This window comes from Somniosus microcephalus, chromosome 5 (assembly GCF_052327205.1).
Source record: "Somniosus microcephalus isolate GS21.2 chromosome 5, FLI_Smic_1.0, whole genome shotgun sequence".
Taxonomy (NCBI): domain Eukaryota; kingdom Metazoa; phylum Chordata; class Chondrichthyes; order Squaliformes; family Somniosidae; genus Somniosus; species Somniosus microcephalus.
Window position 1 is genome coordinate 201,660,448 of NC_140991.1, and position 19,448 is coordinate 201,679,895.

A 19,448-nucleotide genomic window follows, 5' to 3' on the forward strand; every position below is an offset into this window, starting at 1 on the left:
TGGAACATTCTTTGTTCCAGTCCTATTCAGGTCCCCTCCCTCACCTCTTTTTCCGGTACATTGATGACTGTATTGGTGAGGTTTCCTGCTCTCACTCTGAACTAGAAAATTTTATTCACTTTGCTTCCAATTTCCTCACTCTTCCCTCACCTTCACATGGTCCATCTCCAACTCTTCCTTTCGACTTCTGTGTCTCCATTTCTGGGGATAGGCTATCGACAAACATCCACTATAAGCCCACTGACCCCCACAGCTACCTGGACTACACTTCCTCCCATCCCGCTTCCTATAAGGACTCTATTCCATTCTCCCAGTTTCTCCGTCTCCACCGCATCTGTTCTGACTGTCATCTTCCATACTAGTGCTTCCGATATGTCTTCCTTTTTCCTCTACCGTGTGTGACATGGCCCTCGACCGTGTCCGTTCCATTTCCTGCACTTACAGAACCACGATAGGGTTCCCCTCATCCTCACCTTTCACCCCACCAGCCTCCACATTCAACGGATCATCTTCTGCCATTTCTGCCACCTCCAGCATGATCCCACCACCAAACATATCATCCCCTCTCCTCCCTGCATTCCGAAGGGACCGCTCCCTCCATGATCCCCTGATCCATTCCTCAATCACTCCCAACACCCCCTCCCCTTCCTACAGCACCTTCCTGTGCAAGTGCAGGAGATGCAACACCTGCCCTTTTACCTCCTCCTTTCCCACTGTCCAGGGCCCCAAACCCTCCTTCCAGGTGAAACAGCGATTTACTTGTACTTCTTGCAATTTAGTATACTGTATTCGCTGCTCACGGAGATTGGGTGACCGCTTTGCGGAACACCTCCGTTCAGTCCTTAAGGGTGACCCTGAGCTTCTGGTCGCCTGTCACTTTAATTCTCCGCTCCACTCCCACTCTGACCTTGGCCTCTTACACTGTTCCAATGAAGCTCAACGTAAGCTCAAGCAACAGCACCTCATCTTTCTATTAGGTACTTTACAGCCTTCTGGACTCAACATCGAGTTCAACAATTTCAGATCATAACCTCTGCCCCTATTTTTTTCCAGATGGCAGCTGTTGATGATTCTGCCATTCCTATTTGCAGCATTCAACTACTCCTGCCTTCCACCCTATCACAGACCGTCCCTTTTGTACTTTCCTCCCCTCCCCCTTTTCCCTGCCTCTGCACCTGGGGGTTAAAATCTGTTATATCTCTAACTTTTCCCAGTTCTGACGAAAGGTCACAGACCTGAAACGTTAACTCTGTTTCTCTCTCCACAGTTGTTGCCTGACCTGCTGAGTATTTCCAGCATTTTCTATTTTGATTTCAGATTCTAGCATCCGTGGTATTTTGCTATTGTACAAATACAATGTGGGTTACAGCAGTGAAAATGCCAAACTTTGCAGTTGTGGTCACATATACATTTAAGTCTTGGTAATAACTATGGCCTCATATCGTGCAACATTGTGGTCAAGGTTAGAAATATGTAAAGCTTATTTTCCCTTAAATAATTATTTTTGAACAGGTTCCTTAAAGACAGGCACTTTGCGCAATTTTCTCTCTCATTGCTTGGGATTATGGGTGTCACACACTATATTCTTATTGTTTTGTAAAGTCACAGATGTGTGAGATAATTACTAGATACATGATTTTTATACAAAGATTTACCGAAGACTGAACCATCCGTGTGACATCAGGATTGAAGCCTCTGTGCTGCATGGTTTATGATCCAATTCAGTGCAACTAACTTTGCTGATTGGACTTGAACCAGATTAAAAGGGCATTACTAAAATGGTGCATTATTGGATTGTTTTTTTTCCTCCCCATCAAAAATAAATACACGATTGTAATTGTATGACCATTTGCAACCTAGGGTTTGAGAATGCTACATTGACACCAGACTGGGGAGATTTGAAAATTGTTTGGGGCTCCTGGGCTGCTTTATTGTCAACATTTTGAAAAGAGGCAAAAACAAAGTGAGGAAAAAAAGGCGCCAATAAGGAAGTAAACCTAAAGGTGAAAGGAACGTGCACTATTAGCACTATACTATATTCTATCTTGGCAATTCTTTGATTGTAAAAATAAATATTTATTCATTGATCCATCCTTCATCATATTACTCCTTTTACAGCCCCCACCCAATATCTTGTTAGGGTTGAACCTAGATTCCCAAAGCCATTTATACAATAAATATTATGAGCAAGTAAAACAGGAGAAACTCTTCCTCAGTAATTAATGAACATCACGCCTTTGAGAATATTTAGTCATCATTAATTTATTCAATTAATATATTGCATCACATATATAACTGTGCTCCACAATCCAAAAATGAATGACTACAATATGTGTATTAATAGTGATCTGCAAGGGCTGTATTATCCATTATTGTCCATAACATTATTTGACACATGTACAAAGAAACATTTTGGGCCATAATTGAAAATCAATTTTTTTAAGCTTCACTTTGTATTTTAACTAGTTATAAATTGCTGAAATATGACAATCAATATTTAACTGTGCTAAGTTGGTGCTTCTTACTGCAAATTAATGCAATAGAGGAACTCTACTATTCTGTTTTCTTAAAAGATTTCCAGTAACACAGAAACAGGGTGAGATCTTTAAATGTTTCCATTTTAGTGCATTTTATTTCAATTAGTTCTTCTTGCTATGCTCCCATGCTGCTCACCTTGGCTTCCTGTAGGCAACCACAAATTTTTCTTCCCTTCAGCCAATACTGCTATGAGGTTCCAAGTGCAATCTAAGACGGATCCCCAGCCAATTTTCCCTCTTTTCCTGATGGGCATCTTATCTTCACTCTGTGCTCTGGTAGCTCGGCCAAGGTAGTCAACTCACCACCTGGAGAAAGCCAGAGAATGAAAGCTAACCAATACTGAAATGCAAATCCAGCTCTCCCATTCCATTAAACAGAGAACTAACATGTGGCCATCCAAATTTTCCATTTCAATATCTTAAAAAATCTTTAAATTGACTAATTTTATATATTTTTTGGTAAGTATTAATGAATTTCAATAGGAAATATTGACATTTTGCAGCTTGATAGCTGAGCATCAATTAGAATGAAGTCTTTTATCAGGCTCTGCAGCGGACAAAAACAAAACATTGCAGATGCTGGAAATCAGAAATAAAAGCAGAAAATGCTGGAAATACTCAGCAAGTCAGGTAGCATCTATGGAGAGAGAAAGAGAGTTAATGTTTCAGGTCAATGACCTTTTGTCAGAAATGGAAAAAGTTAGAGATTTAACAGGTTTTAAGCAAGTAGAGGCAGGGGAAGGGGAGGAAAGAACAAACGGGAAGGTCTGTGATAGGGTGGAGGCAGGAGAGATTAAATGCCAAAAGGGATGATGGTGCAAGGCAAAAGGGGATGGTAATGGGACAAGTAAAGAAAAAAAAGATGGGTCTAGAGGAGGTGTAAATGGGATTATAAGAATCATCAGCCACAACTGTCATCCAAAAAAATGGGGGCAGAGGTTATGATCCAAAATTGTTGAACTCAATGTTAAGTCCAGAAGGCCCCACTCCCTCTCTGTCCTTGGCCTCTTACACTGTTCCAATGAAGCTCAATGTAAGCTCGAGGAACAGCACCTCATCTTTCGATTAGGCACTTTACAGCCTTCTGGACTCAACACGGAGTTCAACAATAACAGATCATAACATCTGCCCCCATTTTTTAGACCCATCCTTTTATTCTTTACTTGTCCCATTACCATCTCCTTTTGCCTTTTTTAAATTCCTTCCTGGGATGTGGACATTGCTGGCAAGGCCATCATCCCTTTTGTCATTGAATCTCTCCTGCCTTCCACCCTATCAAAGACCTTCCCTTTTGTTTTGTCCTCCCCTCCCCACCTTTCCCTGCCTCTGCACTTGGTTACAGCTCTAACTTTTTCCAGTTCTGATGAAAGGTCATCAACATTAACTCAGTTTCTCTCTCCCCAGATGGTGCCTGACCTGCTGAGTATTTCCAGCATTTTCTGTTTTTATCTACAGCAGACCATCCATTGCTAGGTTGCACTGACAAACACAACAAGCTAAATGACAGTATTACATTGCTTATGCACACACTGAAAATACACTATTGTACAATTTTGTTTAAAAAATCTCTATTTATATATTTTTTAAAGCAACTATTTGCAGTTTTGTTTTGGGCAGGAATGGCAGTGGGGTTAAGAGAAGCTTCTGGGAAAAAATAGTATATTCCATTAAATATGGAGGCACTTTCAAAGGAATCAAAAATAACAAGGAGGTGTGATATCAGTGCAAGAAGGATGAGCAAGATTTCTTTCTCCACAGAATAAAACAAACTTTCTTTTCAAATAGAATTTATAGGTTTGATTTTCATGCTGTTGAACAGAATTTAGCAAATGTGAACAACAGATTTGAATTTATCACAGATTACAGGTTTTCCAGTGCCAGGACTTTCTTACAAGAGGCCAAGATTGAGAATTTCAGCATCATTTCCCAAGTTCACAGTTATGCCCAAGTGAAGAAGATCACAGCTTACAGAAAAGAAAAGCTCATTTCCATAACATGTTTGTTTGATATAAAGATGGACTATTTAGCTGGAGGAAGAAAATAAAGTCACCGTGCTGAGTCTTGATGCATTCTGTAAAGGCTATCAGCAATTTTAGAAAAAGTTTACTTTCTGAATTGAGATACTGATTATAGAAGCATCAACAGATACTTGCACCTGGTCAACCATTCACTTCAAACTAAGTTTGCTTTTCTAACATATTGTACAAACTGAAAGTTCACAATTATACAGCTCAGCTCCTGAACAGAATGTCTGGATCACGCATATTCACAACAGGAATTTTCATAGCTGAAGAGGCAGAGCTATTTCCAGTTTTCCAGAATGCTACGTCGCTTGGGTTGCCCAATGGTGGGCTAGGAAAAACCCATGAGTTATCATCAAAGGAGCCCTTTCCACAAGAACCATTTTCCTCCAAAGCAGCACTGCCAACAGGAGTGGGTCGTGAATTTGTCCATGGTGCAAGGAACTCTTGGTCACATAAGGCCGCTGTATCCTGCTGAAAAAGGCGAGTTGTAGTAAAATTGGAAATTTTCACATCAGCATCGTTTGAAGAGATACGTGGTGCTCGATAAACTGTCCCAGACGAATTGAGCTCCAGTTTTCCACAGTCAAGTACCAAGTCATCTAGGCTCTGAACTGAATGCATAAACCATAGAAAAATAAAAAGTAAATGACAATTGTGCTTTGTAATTCCATCCCCATCCCTAAGAGTTTGAGGTTAGCTACTTGTCAGAAAGATACATAAACAGAAAATCATCTCATCAAATACCAGGCAAGTTGCATACAATTTCTAATACCAGTAGCATTACTTGGTGGGATACAATAATGTCAGATAAGTTGCCATGGATATGGCCTTCCTAACGTTTTTCCAGAGTAGCTCAGGCTCCATGCATAGGTGAATAGTCTAACAAACAGGGGGAAAACCATTGGCGACATTGTCCCTTTGAGAGTTTAACTTGATGAAGGAGCTACCTCAATCAAGTATTTCCCATCCCTGTTGTATAAAAGGGCCTTTGCTGTGTACCACATCAGAGGAGGCAGCAGAGAGACCCAGTTGAAAGAAGAAAGAATTTTAAACAGAAAAAATAATGCAACTCTGAAATGCCTAGTAAGAGGAAGAGTGCGAAAGTGAGAGAGAGAGCATTAAGGGGCAACAAAGTAGGGAGCTTTCTAAGTACAGGTTGTTACATTCTAAGAATGCAAACGACTATACCTATTAGGCCATTTTTAAGACTTTTTTCATCTTTTGTTCAACCTCCACATTGAAACAAATTATAACAAAGTACTGCAAAAAGTAGCATAGGTGCGAGCTTATAACCTAATACTAAGGTTAGCTTGGAACAAAACCGTACAAAAGCACCTCTTAGCTTATTAAAACCATGCAAGTTGCTCCATGTAGCTCAACTTGTAGATGGGGTCAACAAAAATCTTACACATAGTGGCCAAAGCAGCAGAACTTGAATGGGCTCCAACTTTCCCTGATGGCTCCTGACTAACTAAGACATATCATAAAACATTTTATAATTTGCTATTTGTTTAGTTATAGGTTTGCCAGAGATTTTGTTACAAAATAAAACAAAATTGTCTGGAGTAGCAAATATCTTGTTTTATTTGTAGAGAATGCTAGGGTTCTGAACATCAATAACATGAAATTAATTAGATAAATGCAACTCAGCTGGGGTTTGTCCTAGGGCATTACTGACATGCTGGATAGGGGGTGTTTTTTATTTTAAACAAGACCATCACAGCCAAACCTTGCAAAATGAGGGTGCAACATTCTGGGTATTCTTTGCTCAAGGACATCACTGGAGTAACTACTGAACCCTGGGGTTAGCTGATATAGTGACTGTACCTAGATGAATTTTGGCATAGAGGACTCCAACATCTTCTGCCCAGCTTGTGAGCCAAAATGGAAAGTGGAACCACCAGCACGATCTCTTTAGAGCATTCCTTAGAATGATCCCAACCTAAACCTGATACTCTTTCTGACTTGGAGTTTGAAGTGCTCCTTCCAAGAAGAAAAAGTGAACTGGAAACAACTACTTGAAGATAAATCAGTTTCAGAGCAATGGGAGGCATTCAAGGAGGAGACAGTGAGGGTTCAGAGCAAATATGTGCCAACAAAGAAAAAGGGTGGGACTCCTAAATCTAAAGCCCCCTGGATGTCATGGGGTATACAGAGTAGCATAAGGCAAAAAAGGGAAGCTTATGTCAAATTCAGAGCTAAATACTGCAGAAAGCCTAGAGTATAGAAAGTGCAGGGATTAAATTAAAAAGGAAATTAGGAAAGCAAAGAGGGCATGAAAAAATATTGGCAAGTAACATCAAGGAAAACCCAAAATAACAACAGAAAATGCTGGAAAAACTCAGCAGGCCAGGCAACATCCGTGGAGAGAGAAATAGAGTCAACGTTTCGAGTCAAACTCTTTGTCAAGACTGGAAAGGCACAGGAAATGAAATAGATTGAAAGGCCAACGCATAGAATATAAGAGCAGGGAGGTTATGCTTGAACTGTATAAAACACTAGTTAGGCCACAGCTAGAGTACTGTGTACAGTTCTGGTCACCACATTACAGGAAAGATGTGATTGCACTAGAGGGTACAGAGGAGATTTACGAGGATGTTGCCAGTACTGGAGAATTATAGCTATGAGGAAAGATTGGATAGGCTGGGGTTGTTTTCTTTGGAACAGTGGAGGCTGATCGGAGACTTAATTGAGGTGTATAAAATTATGAGGGGCCTAGAGTGAGTGGATAGGAAGGATCTATTTCCTTTAGCAGTGAGGTCAATAACCAGAGGGCATAGGTTTAAAGTAGTTGGTAGAAGGATTAGAGGGGAGTTGAGGAGAACTTTTTTCACCCAGAGGACAGCAGGGGTCTGGAACTCACTACCTGAAAGGGAAGAAACCCTCATCGCTTTTACCTGGATATGCACTTGAAGTGTCGCAACCTACAGGGATACAGACCAAGAGCTGGAAAGTGGGATTAGGCCGGATAGCTTTTTTGGCTGGCACAGACATGGCGGGCTGAATGGCCTCCTTCTGTGCCATAACTTTCTATGATTCTAAAAGCAGAAATCAACATCATTTGTATAAAGAACTAATACAGCAAATTAGATCATGACATGCACTACTGTGTAGTTCAGAAACTTCAACATTAGTAGGCAATGAAGCAATACACTGAAGAATTCACATTTTTGCACATTTTAATATCAGGCATCACCGTGAACTGAAGTTAATGATGAGTAGACTAGATGAGGAACAGCTTCAGGCGATATAGATTTGATGTAGAACATGGCAACAAAGAAACATGCTACAATCAGCAACAACAACTTGTATTTAAATAGCGACTTTAACATAGAAGCATAGAGATAGGAACAGGAGTAGGCCATTCGGCCCTTCGAGCCTGCTCCGCCATTCAATGAGATCATGGCTGATCTTCGTCTGAGATCATAGCTGATCTTACCAGTTCAGTACCCCGTCCCCGCCTTTTCTCCGTAACCCTTAATCCCCTTAGCCTTCAGAAATATATCCAATTCTCTCTTGAAAATATTTATTGAATTAGCCTTCACAGCCCTCTGTGGCAGGGAATTCCACAGGCTCACCACTCTTTGAGTGAAGAAATTCTTCCTCATCTCTGTTTTAAATGATTTGCCCGCTATTTTTAGACTGTGGCCCCTGGTTCTGTGCTCCCCGGCCATTGGAAACATTCTCTCTGAATTCAGCCTGTCCAGGCCTGCCATAATTTTATATGTTTCGATGAGATCCCCTCTCAATCTTCTAAACTCCAGTGAGTACAAGCCCAAACTATTTAATCTCTCTTCGTAGGTCATTCCCGCCATTCCAGGTATCAGCCTGGTGAATCGCCGTTGCACTCTTTCCATGGCAAGAACATCCTTCCGCAGATGGGGCGACCAAAACTGTACACAATACTCCAGATGCGGTCTCACCAGCACCTTGTACAGCTGTAGTAAGGTATCCCTATTCCTATACTCGAACCCCCTTGATATGAAGGCCAACATACCATTTGCCTTCTTAATCGCCTGTTGCACCTGCATGCTCTCCTTCAGTGACTGGTGCACAAGAACACCCAGGTCCCTCTGCACTTCCCCATCTCCCAATCTATTGCCATTTAGATAATAATCTACCCTCCTGTTTTTACCCCCAAAGTGGATAACCTCGCATTTATCCACATTATAGTGCATCTGCCACGTATCCGCCCATTCCCCCAACCTGTCCAAATCGCACTGTAGCCTCCTGACATCCTCATCAGAGCCCACCCCTCCTCCTAGTTTAGTGTCGTCAGCGAATTTGGAAATATTGCATCCAATTCCCTGATCCAGATCATTTATATATATTGTGAACAGCTGGGGTCCCAGGACAGATCCTTGCGGCACCCCGCTGGTCACTGCCTGCCACTCCGAAAACGAGCCGTTTATTCCAACTCTCTGTTTTCTATCCGCCAGCCAGTTCTCTATCCACGTTAATACTTTGCCCCCAATCCCATGAGCCTTAATTTTGCATGATAATCTTTTGTGTGGAACCTTATCGAAGGCTTTCTGGAAGTCAAGGTACACCACATCCACTGGCTCTCCCCCATCTATTTTACCAGTTACTTCCTCAAAAAATTCCAGCAGATTAGTCAAACACGATTTACCCTTTGTAAATCCATGTTGACTCTGTCCGATCCTTTCCCCATTTGTCAAGTGCTCCGCTATTTTATCCTTAATAATGGACTCTAGCATTTTGCCCACAACCGATGTAAGGCTTACTGGTCTATAATTCCCTGCTTTCTCTCTACCCCCCTTTTTAAATATTGGGGTAACATTAGCTACCCTCCAATCCACGGGTACTGTTCCCGAGTCAATGGAGTTCCGGAAGATGATACTTAGAGCATCTGCTATCTCCAGGGCCACCTCCTTAAGTACCCTAGGATGTAGTTTATCAGGCCCCGGGGATTTGTCGGCCTTCAGTCCCCTCAACTTACCCAACACCATATCCCTAGAGATACTAATTTCTGTCAGCTCCTCCCTCTCATTAGTCCCTATGTTTGCCGATATTCCTGGGAGGTTATTTGTGTCCTCCTTTGTGAATACAGAACCAAAGTATGAGTTTAATTGGTCTGCCATTTCCTTATTCTCCATTATATATTCTCCCGAATCGGACTGCAAGGGACCGACTTGGGATTTTACCAGTCTTTTCCTCCTGATATACCGATAAAAGCTTTTGCAGTCTGTCTTTATGTTTGCTGCAAGTTTACTTTCGTATTCTATTTTCCCCTTCCTGATTAATCCCTTTGTCCTCTTTTGCTGTATCCTGTACTGCCCCCAATCTTCCGGTCTGGTGCTTTTTTTTGCCAGTTGATATGCCCTTTTTTTTGATTTTATGCTGTCCCTAATTTCCCTCGTTATCCACGGTTGAGTCACCTTTTTAGGTTTATTTTTATGCCAAACCGGTATAAACATGTTCTGGAATTCTTCCATTCTATCTTTGAATGCTTGCCATTGTCTATCCACTGTCAATCCCCCCAGAAACACCACCCAATCAATCTTACCCAATTCCCGTCTCATACCCTCGTAATTCCCTTTATTTAAGTTCTGGACCTTAGTCTCTGATTCAATTTCCTCACTCTCCATCTCGACTGAGAGCTCGATCATATTATGATCGCTCTGACCCAAGGGGCCTCGTACAAGAAGATTGCTGATAAGTCCCTTCTCATTGCACAATACCCAGTCTAAAATGGCCTGATCTCGAGTCGGCTCCTCAACATATTGGTCCAGATAACCGTCCCGAAAACATTCCAGGAATTCCTCCTCCTCAGAATTTTTACTAATTTGGGTAGTCCAATCAATATGTAAATTAAAGTCACCCATGATGACAGCTGTGCTCTTATCGCACGCTTCTCTAATTTCCCTTTTTATGCCTTCCCTCACCTCCATATTACTATTTGGAGGCCTATATATCACACCCACTAACGTTTTCCTCCCCTTGCTATTTCTCATTTCTACCCATACAGATTCCGTTTCATCCGAGTTAATATCCTTCCTTTCCATTGCATTAATCCCCTCCTTTACCAGCAATGCTACCCCACCTCCCTACCTTTTTGCCGATCCTTCCTAAAAGGTAAAACATCCCAAGCTGCTTCACAGGAGCGTTATCAAACAAAATTTGACACTGAGCTACATAAGGAGATATTAGAACAGATGACCAATAGCTTGGCCAAAGAGGTAGGTTTTAAAGAACTTCTTAAGGGAGGAGAGGTAGATAAATGTAGACACAGATAAATGTGAGGTGTTGCATTTTGATAAGAAAAATTAGGTCACATATTACTTGGAAAATAAGAATCTAAATGGGGTAGAAGAGCAAAGGGATCTCGGATACACAAATCACTAAAAGTAGCGACGTAGGTTAATAAGGCCATAAAAAAGCAAACCAAGCACTAGTGTTTATTTCTAGGGGGATAGAATAGAAAAGTAGAGAAGTTATAGTAAACTTGTATCGAACCTTGGTTAGACCACACTTGGAGTACTGTGTGCAATTCCAGTCGCCATATTATAAAAAGGATATAGAGGCACTGAAGAGGGTGCAAAAAAGATTTACAAGGATGATATCAGAAAGGCGATGTTATACCCATCAGGAAAGCATGAACAGGCTGGGTCTCTGTTCTCTTGAAAAGAGAAGGCTGAGGGGTGACCTAATAGAGGTCTTTAAAATTACGAAAGGTTTTGATAGAGTAGACACAGAGGCTGCAATTTTGCCGACCTCAGCGGACGGGATGGGTAGCTGGTCAGCTGTGTCAGGAATCTGTCATCAAAATGCGCACACCTGCATTTCCCGATGTCGGTGCTGCCAGCGCTGAGCAGACCCAACAGGCAGCTGCGGGGGACCCAATTCAAATCATTAGTGGCTTGTTTACAGCCACTTAATGTTTTTTTCCCCCCCAGATTTTTGAATTTGACAGGTCACCCACCGGTTTCCCGCTGTTCCTAGACCTCGTCTGTGAAGCTGAGATGGGAGGTCACTTGCCATTTCAGCTGATGAGTTGACAGCTTCAAATGTCAAGTCAAAGCTCCCAGCTGATTGAGAAATGTTCCGTTAACCACTAGCTTCTCTTGTAGATGGTACACACTGCAGCCACGATACGCCGGTGGTGGAGGGAGTGAATGTTTAAGGTGGTGGATGGGGTGCCAATCAAGCGGGCTGCTTTGTCCTGGATGGTGTCGAGCTTCTTGAGTGTTGTTGGAGCTGCACTCATTCAGGCAAGTGGAGAGTATTCCATCACACTCCTTACTTGTGCCTTGTAGATGGTGGAAAGGCTTTGGGGAGTCAGGAGGTGAGACATTCGCCGCAGAATACCCAGCCTCTAACCTGCTCTTGTTGCCACAGTATTTATGTGGCTGGTCCAGTTAAGTTTCTGGTCAATGGTGACCCCCAGGATGTTGGTGGTGGTGAATTTGGCGATGGTAATGCCATTGAATGTCAAAGGGTGGTGGTTAGACTCTCACTTGTTGGAGATGGTCATTGCCTGGCACTTGTGTGGCGCGAATGTTAACTGCCACTTATCAGCCCAAGCCTGAATGTCATCCAGGTCTGGTTGCATGCGGGAATGGACTGCTTCATTATCTGAGGAGTTGCAAATGGCACTGAACATTGTACAGTCATCAGCGAACATCCCCATTTTTGACCTTATGATGGAGGGAAGGTCAATGATGAAGCAGCTGAAGATGGTTGGGCCTAGGACACTGTCCTGAGGAACTCCTGCAGCGATGTCCTGGGGCTGTGATGATTGACCACCAACCACCACAACCATCTTCCTTTGTGCTAGGTATGACTCCAGCCAGTGGAGAGTTTTCCCCGATTCCCATTGACTTCAGTGTTACTAGGGCTCCTTGATGCCACATTCGGACAAATGCTGCCTTGATGTCAAGGGCAGTCATTCTTACCTCACCTCTGGAATTCATCTCCTTTGTCCATATTTGGACCAAGGCTGTAATGAGGTCTGGAGCTGAGTGGTCCTGGCGGAACCCAAACTGGGCATCAGTGAGCAGGTTATTAGTGCTATCAAGCGGCACTTACTCACTGTCGTCGACACCTTCCATCACTTTGCTGATGATTGAGAGTAGACTGATGGGGCGGTAATTGGCCGGATTGGATTTGTCCTGCTTTTTGTGGACAGGACATACCTGGGCAGTTTTCCACATTGTCGGATAGATGCCAGTGTTGTAGCTGTACTAGAATAGCTTGGCTAGAGGCGTGACTAGTTCTGGAGCACAAGTCTTCAGCACGATAGCTGGGATGTTGTCGGGGCCCATAGCCTTTGCTGTATCCAGTACGCTCAGCCATTTCTTGATATCACGTGGAGTGAATCGAATTGGCTGAAGACTGGCTTCTGTGATGGTGGGGACCTCAGGAGGAAGCAGATATGGATCAGTCACTCGGCCCTTCTGGCTGACGATGGTTGCAAATGCATCAGCCTTGCCTTTTGCACTCATGTGCTGGGCTCCACTATCATTTGAGGATGGGTATATTCATGGAGCCTCCTCCTTCTCCGGTTAGTTGTTTAATGGTCCACCACCATTCACGATTGGATGTAGCAGGACTGCAGAGCTTTGATCTGATCCATTGATTGTGGGAACGTTTAGCCCTGTCTATTGCATGCTGCTTCTGCTTTTTAGCATGCATGTAAGTCCTGTGTTGCAGCTTCCCCAGGTTGGCACCTCATTTTTAAGTACGCCTGGTGCTGCTCCTGGCATGCTCTTCTACACTCCTTATTGAACCAGGGATGGTCTCCTGGCTTGATGGTAATGGTAGAGTGATATGCCGGGCCATGAGGTTGCATATTGTGGTGGAATACAATTCTGCTGCTGCTGCTGATGGCCCACAGCGCCTCATGGATGCCCAGTTCTGAGCTGCTAGATCTGTTCTGAATCTAGCCTATTTAGCACGGTGGTAGTGCTACACAACATGATGGAGGGTCTCCTCAGTGTGAAGACAGGACTTCGTCTCCACAATGACTGTGCAGTGGTCACTGCTACCAATGCTGTCATGGACAGATGCATCTGCGACAGGTAGATTTGTGAGGATGAGGTCAAGTAGGTTTTCCCTCGTGTTGGTTCTCTCACCAGCTGTCGCAGGCCCAGACTGGCAGCTATGTCCTTCAGGACTCGGCCAGCTCGGTCAGTAGTGGTGCTACCGAGCCACTCTTGGTGATGGACATTGAAGTCCCCCAACCCAGTGCTTCTTCCAAGTGATGTTCAACATGGAGTACTGCTGATTCGATAGGTGGTAATCAGCAGGTTTCCTTGCCCATGTCCCTGAAACCGGTGGGACAGGACATACCCAGGGATGGTGATGGAGGAGTTGGTTGAAAGGTATGATTCTGTGAGTATGACTATGTCAGGCTATTGCTTGACTAGTCTGTGGGACAGCTCTTCCAATTTTGGCACAAGTCCCCCAGATGTTGGTGAGGAGGACTTTGCAGGGTCGACTGGGCTGGGTGTGCCGTTGTCATGTCCATAGCCAGTGCCGAGGTTGATGCTGGGTGGTCCGTCCGGTTTTATTTTTATTGTGTTTCCTAGCGGTTTGTTACAACTGACTGGCTTGCTTGGCCATTTCAGCGGGCAGTTAAGAGTCTGTGGGTCTGGAGTCACATATAGGCCAGACCAGGTAAGGACTGCAGATTTCCTTCGCGAAAGGACATTAGTGAACCAGATGGGCTTTTACGACAATCCGATAGTTTCATGGTTACCATTACTGATACTAGCTTTTTATTCCAGATTTATTTCATTAACTGAATTTAAATTCCCTAGCTGCCGTGGTGGGATTATGAACTTGCGTCTCTGGATCATTAGTCCAAGCCACTGGATTACTAACCCAGTAGTATTACCACTATGCTACTGCTCCCAGATGCCTGGAAGGATCCAGACTCAACAGTTGAGGGTTGTGGTCACCTTAATTTCTACAGTTAAAGGCTCTGCAGCATGTGGACTGGGGCTTTAAGTGATCTCGGATCAAGTTGCAGTCGGCCGCTGGCCTCCTTTGTAAAGCGCAGCTGTCGCCCACTCATCTCCAAAGCTGGAACGTCAGCTGAGGCCTTTACACACTCTGGGCCGGGTGCTTGCATGTGAAGTGCTGTCTTCGGGCCCCCTATCTCTGGTTCTCTTCCTCTTGTTCCTTCTCCTCTATTATATGAAGATGGGGTAGAGCCAGCAAAAGAGCTATTTTTATTTCTAAACTAATGTTCAATTAATTTCTGCAGTAACAAAAGCTGAGAATAGCTTCAACACTTACTGGATCAGCTGATTTGTGGCTGCTGTGGGTGCGTGTGTGTCTGAAAATCTGACTGTAATTTAAAGAGACCCTCCAAACAAGCTCAACTGCAGGAAACTTGCATTAGAAACTTGGAGGCAGAGCCAGTTTTATAAGCGAAGATATCGATAAGACAATCACAAAAGATTGAGGAGATTTGGACATATTGGAGATACATGTGTAACTCACGCCTAAAATTTTGCAATCTTTTAGGCTGCGGCATTGCGTCTCGGCTGCGCACATCACTAGGCGCAAATATGCAGGAAATCCAAGGTCGTGTCCAAAGTGTTCACTCCATGAATTTAATGAATTTAATTTAACAAATTAAGAAAAATTCAATATTAAAGATTATCTTTAAGACTAACATTACTAGTTTACTCCTTAAAATAAATAAATGATTGTTAAGGGCACCACCACCTGACAAGATCAATTCCACCAGTTTGAAATAATTATGGTAAAGAAACAATTCTGGTCAGCATATTTCAGGCTCCTGTAAAATATGGTTGAGTGGGTGCAAAGCTAACAGGTGAAGGTGACCTTTTGACCTTGAAGTTAAGCTCTGAAGAAACAGAAATCTTTTATCTAAAAGAAAACCACACAGCTCTAGTAAAAACAATTTTTATTGAAGATTAATCGGAGGTAAAATAAAATTATTGTACAGTAAAGGTTAGTTAAGGTTTTTCCATCATACTCTATAGAGATGCATTCCCATAGAATTTATAGGTATTCTAGCTTAAATGAATAAACATGTTTATACCGAGTTTAATGATACAGCTATCTGGTGTGCACACTGAAAGATTGGCTGCGAGTCACCATAAATTGTACTCTACGTGAATTTGAGAGCAGTATAGATATAGTCCTCACCACTTACACCATCCATGCTCATCACTAGTACTAACCATTTGCCAATTCCACTGAAGTTAATTACAAAAGTGCCACTGCATGTCTATTTCGCACAGCAGTGGATCAGACTTGTCATATTACATAGTATACTAAATAACATACTAGGGCCATGACTATTAAAACAGTCATCCCATAAAAGGTTTTGGATGACATTCTACTGTTTATGACATCACTCGAGTCTTTTGGTGGATTAAAGCCTTGCAGTCTCCAGACATTGCCTCGGAGGTGAGGCATCACCTGACCGATCTTGAAAGATGCTGCAGGATGCGCTGTTTAACACCCTTACAGGCACTAACTGTCTTTTGTAGCCTCCCTGCTTCCAAAAAAATGCACTGCATTCGGTGTCTTCCTTCCACCCCAGCTACCATAGTGGCGATGTTATAATAACCAGTAGCAAAGATGCAGTTTTCGTCCAATTCTCATAGCGGGCAAATCACGTTAACACCAACACACCCACTGTAAGTGGTGGGGACTGTACCACCTTTACTGTTTTCCATGAAAACATTTATATGTTTGGTAAAGAAAATCACTACATAGATTCATCAGAATGACACCGGGGCTTAAAGGGTTAAATTGAGGACTGGTTGCATAAACTTGGTTTGTATTCCCTTGGGTTTAGTAGGTTGAGGGGTGATCTGATCTAGATGTTTAAAATGGTTATGGGATTTGATAGGGTAGATACAGATAAACTATTTTCTCTGGTGGGGGAATTCAGAACAAGAGGGCATAGTCTTAAAATTAAAGCTAGGCCATGTAGGAGTGATATCAGGAAGCACTTTTTCCACACAAAGGGTAGTGAAAATCTGGAACTCACTTCCCCAAAAGGCTGTGGATGCTGGGTCAAATAAAATTTAAGACCAAAGATCTTTGTTAGGTAAGGGTATCAAGGGATATGGAGCAAAGACGAGTAAATTGACTTGAGGTACAGATCAGCCATGACCTAATAGAATGACAGAACAAGCTTGAGGAGCTGAATGGGCATACTCATGTTCCAATGTTACTACAGATACCCAGGAGAGAAAAAAAACCCAGTCTGGAAATACTAATACTTTTAAACATTGAAATATCTTGTTAGTTCAAAAAGTATAGTTCCAATTACAGGAAACTCTTTGGTATCCGGCACCGATGTGGTGCCGGTTTATCAAAAAGTCCAGATTACTGAGTGGTACAGTTAAAAGGTACGAGAGCTCCGTACACAGCAACAAATCCAGGCTTCCCTGTTGCTTAGCAACATGTGCAGGAACTCCGGCCACAGACCAAGTGTCCCTGTTGCTTACCAACAAGTGCACGAACCCCAGTTACACAGCCACAGATCCAGGAACTGCCACTAGTATGAAGTAAAACTTACCTAAACCTACTCCTGAATTTTGCCGGTTAACAGAGATTTCCGGTTATTTTAGGTGCCGGTAAGTCGAGAGTTTCCTGTACTATTATATCATGCGCAAAGTCATTTTCTCAGCGATATGAAAGGCAAACTAGAGAAATATGGAACCTTTATTCTAGTGTTATCTGAATGAATTGTCCTTTTGGAAAAAAAAATAGAAACTTGAAGTACATTTTAACTGATACAAATGTGACGAGGAGAAAGGCTTTTCTTGAAAAAATGACATTTCCCTAAACAAAAGCAGAACAGCTCTCATTTGCTTACTGTGGCAAAAAACAGCAGCAGCAGCAGAGATTTCAGTAAAATTGCTGTAACAAAATTAAAATCATGATCTATCTGAGAAATCGGGAAATTCATGCATCTCTTTAGGGTCATTTGTTAACCAGAGTAATAGAATTCAAAACAATTAGTTTTATACCAATCTTTCAATTTGTAGACTTAAAAAAAAAAAATTCTGATTTGAGAGTTTTTTCCTGCAAGTTGAGAGATTGGACATCAAGGTTGCTACAAAATGGCTTGGGTCACACCTCAGCATTGCTTGCAAAGGGTTGTTCATCTAGTAGTGTTCTGAACTGTGGAGAAGAAGCCACAAGGGGAACAGAAAAAAAAAAGTACAGAACATATTTGTTGTGCATGAGCAACACCTTTATGTGTGAAGCTGATCAGCACGAGATAGACAGAACTAATACATATGAAGGCCAGACAGTAGCTTACGTATTTAGAATTATCAGCTTATCATGAGATGCTGACAAGATATATTTGATAGCTGCTCTTTTATTGGCATTGAAAGAATCAGTGGTTAAAGGCAGACCATTTCCCCTTCACACACTACATTACTTACCATTCTTTGTTGAGCCCTGTGTGGCTAACAGCTTTCGCAGAAGCTCAGTTTGCGTCTTTGTCACCAAATGTAAGTTAGACATTTCTCTCTTCAGATCCTGGTATGGTTTTTGCAGACCAAATTCTCTAAAATAAAAAAAATCTTTCATTGTCTTTGTCACAACAACAAAGCAAAATAATGTATTGATAATACCTGTTAAAATAAATAGCTGTTTCATTGAGTATCTGGGAAAAGAGTCTTAGGAACAATATTTGTTTTAAGGGATAAACCATTTCAAGATGCAAACTTTGGACTAGCAGGATTTAAAAAAAAGTCATTGGGTGTTGGTCAAAAATGTGGTCTATTCTCTTTTCTGCCTCTCAAACAACAAAAAACAAGGTTTTTCTTCTAATATAGTAGTTTTCACACTTATACTCTTCAAAGTTTAAAAAAACTTAAATACAACTTTACATTTAATTTCTGCCAATTGCTATCTTTTACACAAGGCTATAAAGCCCAGTGTTTAACATGGTGTCCATTGGCCATCAATTCTTTTTGGTTACCAGACATAAATTTCAGTGGCTCAGGAACCAACTTCTAGAAAGTGATTAAGTAGGTATCTCTCTTACAGAAAGGATATGATAGGTGGAGTGAATGAAGTAGTAAGTGAGGAACAATATTCAGCCAGTTGTACAATCAAGACATGGTCAGTAAGCGGTTACAGCTCAATGTTTAGGTCAGATTCCATTTTCAAAAGAATAAGGGAGGCACTATGATTTCATTTATTTTGCCACTTTTCAAAAGGGTAACTCCTGGATTACTCACAAAAAACTTATGATGACTAAGCTCATTTATAGGTACACCAAATGAGTTGCTGTATCAGCACGTACTCACAAACTATGAGGGGAGGGGAAGGGAGATGGAGATTGAAGAATGGAAACTGCAGCCTCACAGATAATAAGAGACCATGCCAGAACTGGCAATTACAGAATAGAGTCACTTACTCAACAAAGAAATCTTTCCAGAAATTTAAAACAAAACTAAACACTGAATTTCAGTTTCTTCAGTATGTACCTTCACAACTGTCTGGAGTGGGAGTACTGATCATGTTCCACTGCTGTTGCAAACCAGCATTGGTCCTCCCACATAGTGCCAGCTTGGCACCGACCAGGACCAGCAACAATAGCACTGCAACCATTTTGAAGATTGATAAGCCTTTCAATTGTTCTGTAAGGCCCAGCTGTCAGTCTGCCATCAAGGGGCTGTGGTCAGTTCCTGCCTGCAGGCATGCTGGATCTGCTGGATTACTGATTCATAACTACTTCCTCCCCTTCTCACTATAAAAAAGCCACTAGAAAGTTGTATGCCACACATAGGATGTTTGGCTATGATAAATTGACCCTTAGTGTTAGGGGGATTAAATACGTGGGGTTACGGGGATAGGGTGGGATATGTGTTGGTGTGGGGGTATCGGGTGGGCCGAAATGGCCTCTATCTGC

The 19,448-nt window shown here is 42.3% G+C and overlaps 1 protein-coding gene across 4 annotated transcripts in view; it reads right to left on the reverse strand.

Annotated features, from left to right (window-relative positions):
* Positions 1 to 2,246: 2,246 nt before the first annotated feature.
* azi2 (5-azacytidine induced 2) overlaps positions 2,247 to 19,448 on the reverse strand; it is a 157,386-nt gene continuing 140,184 nt past the window's right edge. For 3 of the 4 annotated variants that reach the window (XM_085988572.1, XM_085988574.1, XM_085988571.1), the window contains exons 7-8: positions 17,971 to 18,095; positions 2,247 to 5,172 (exon numbers count right to left, since the gene is read on the reverse strand). In XM_085988572.1, the coding sequence (XP_085844698.1) occupies positions 4,769 to 5,172; positions 17,971 to 18,095 (529 nt within the window). In that variant the 3' untranslated portion in view covers positions 2,247 to 4,768. The remainder of the gene's footprint in view (positions 5,173 to 17,970; positions 18,096 to 19,448) is intronic. The other variant, XM_085988573.1, reaches the window with a different exon arrangement.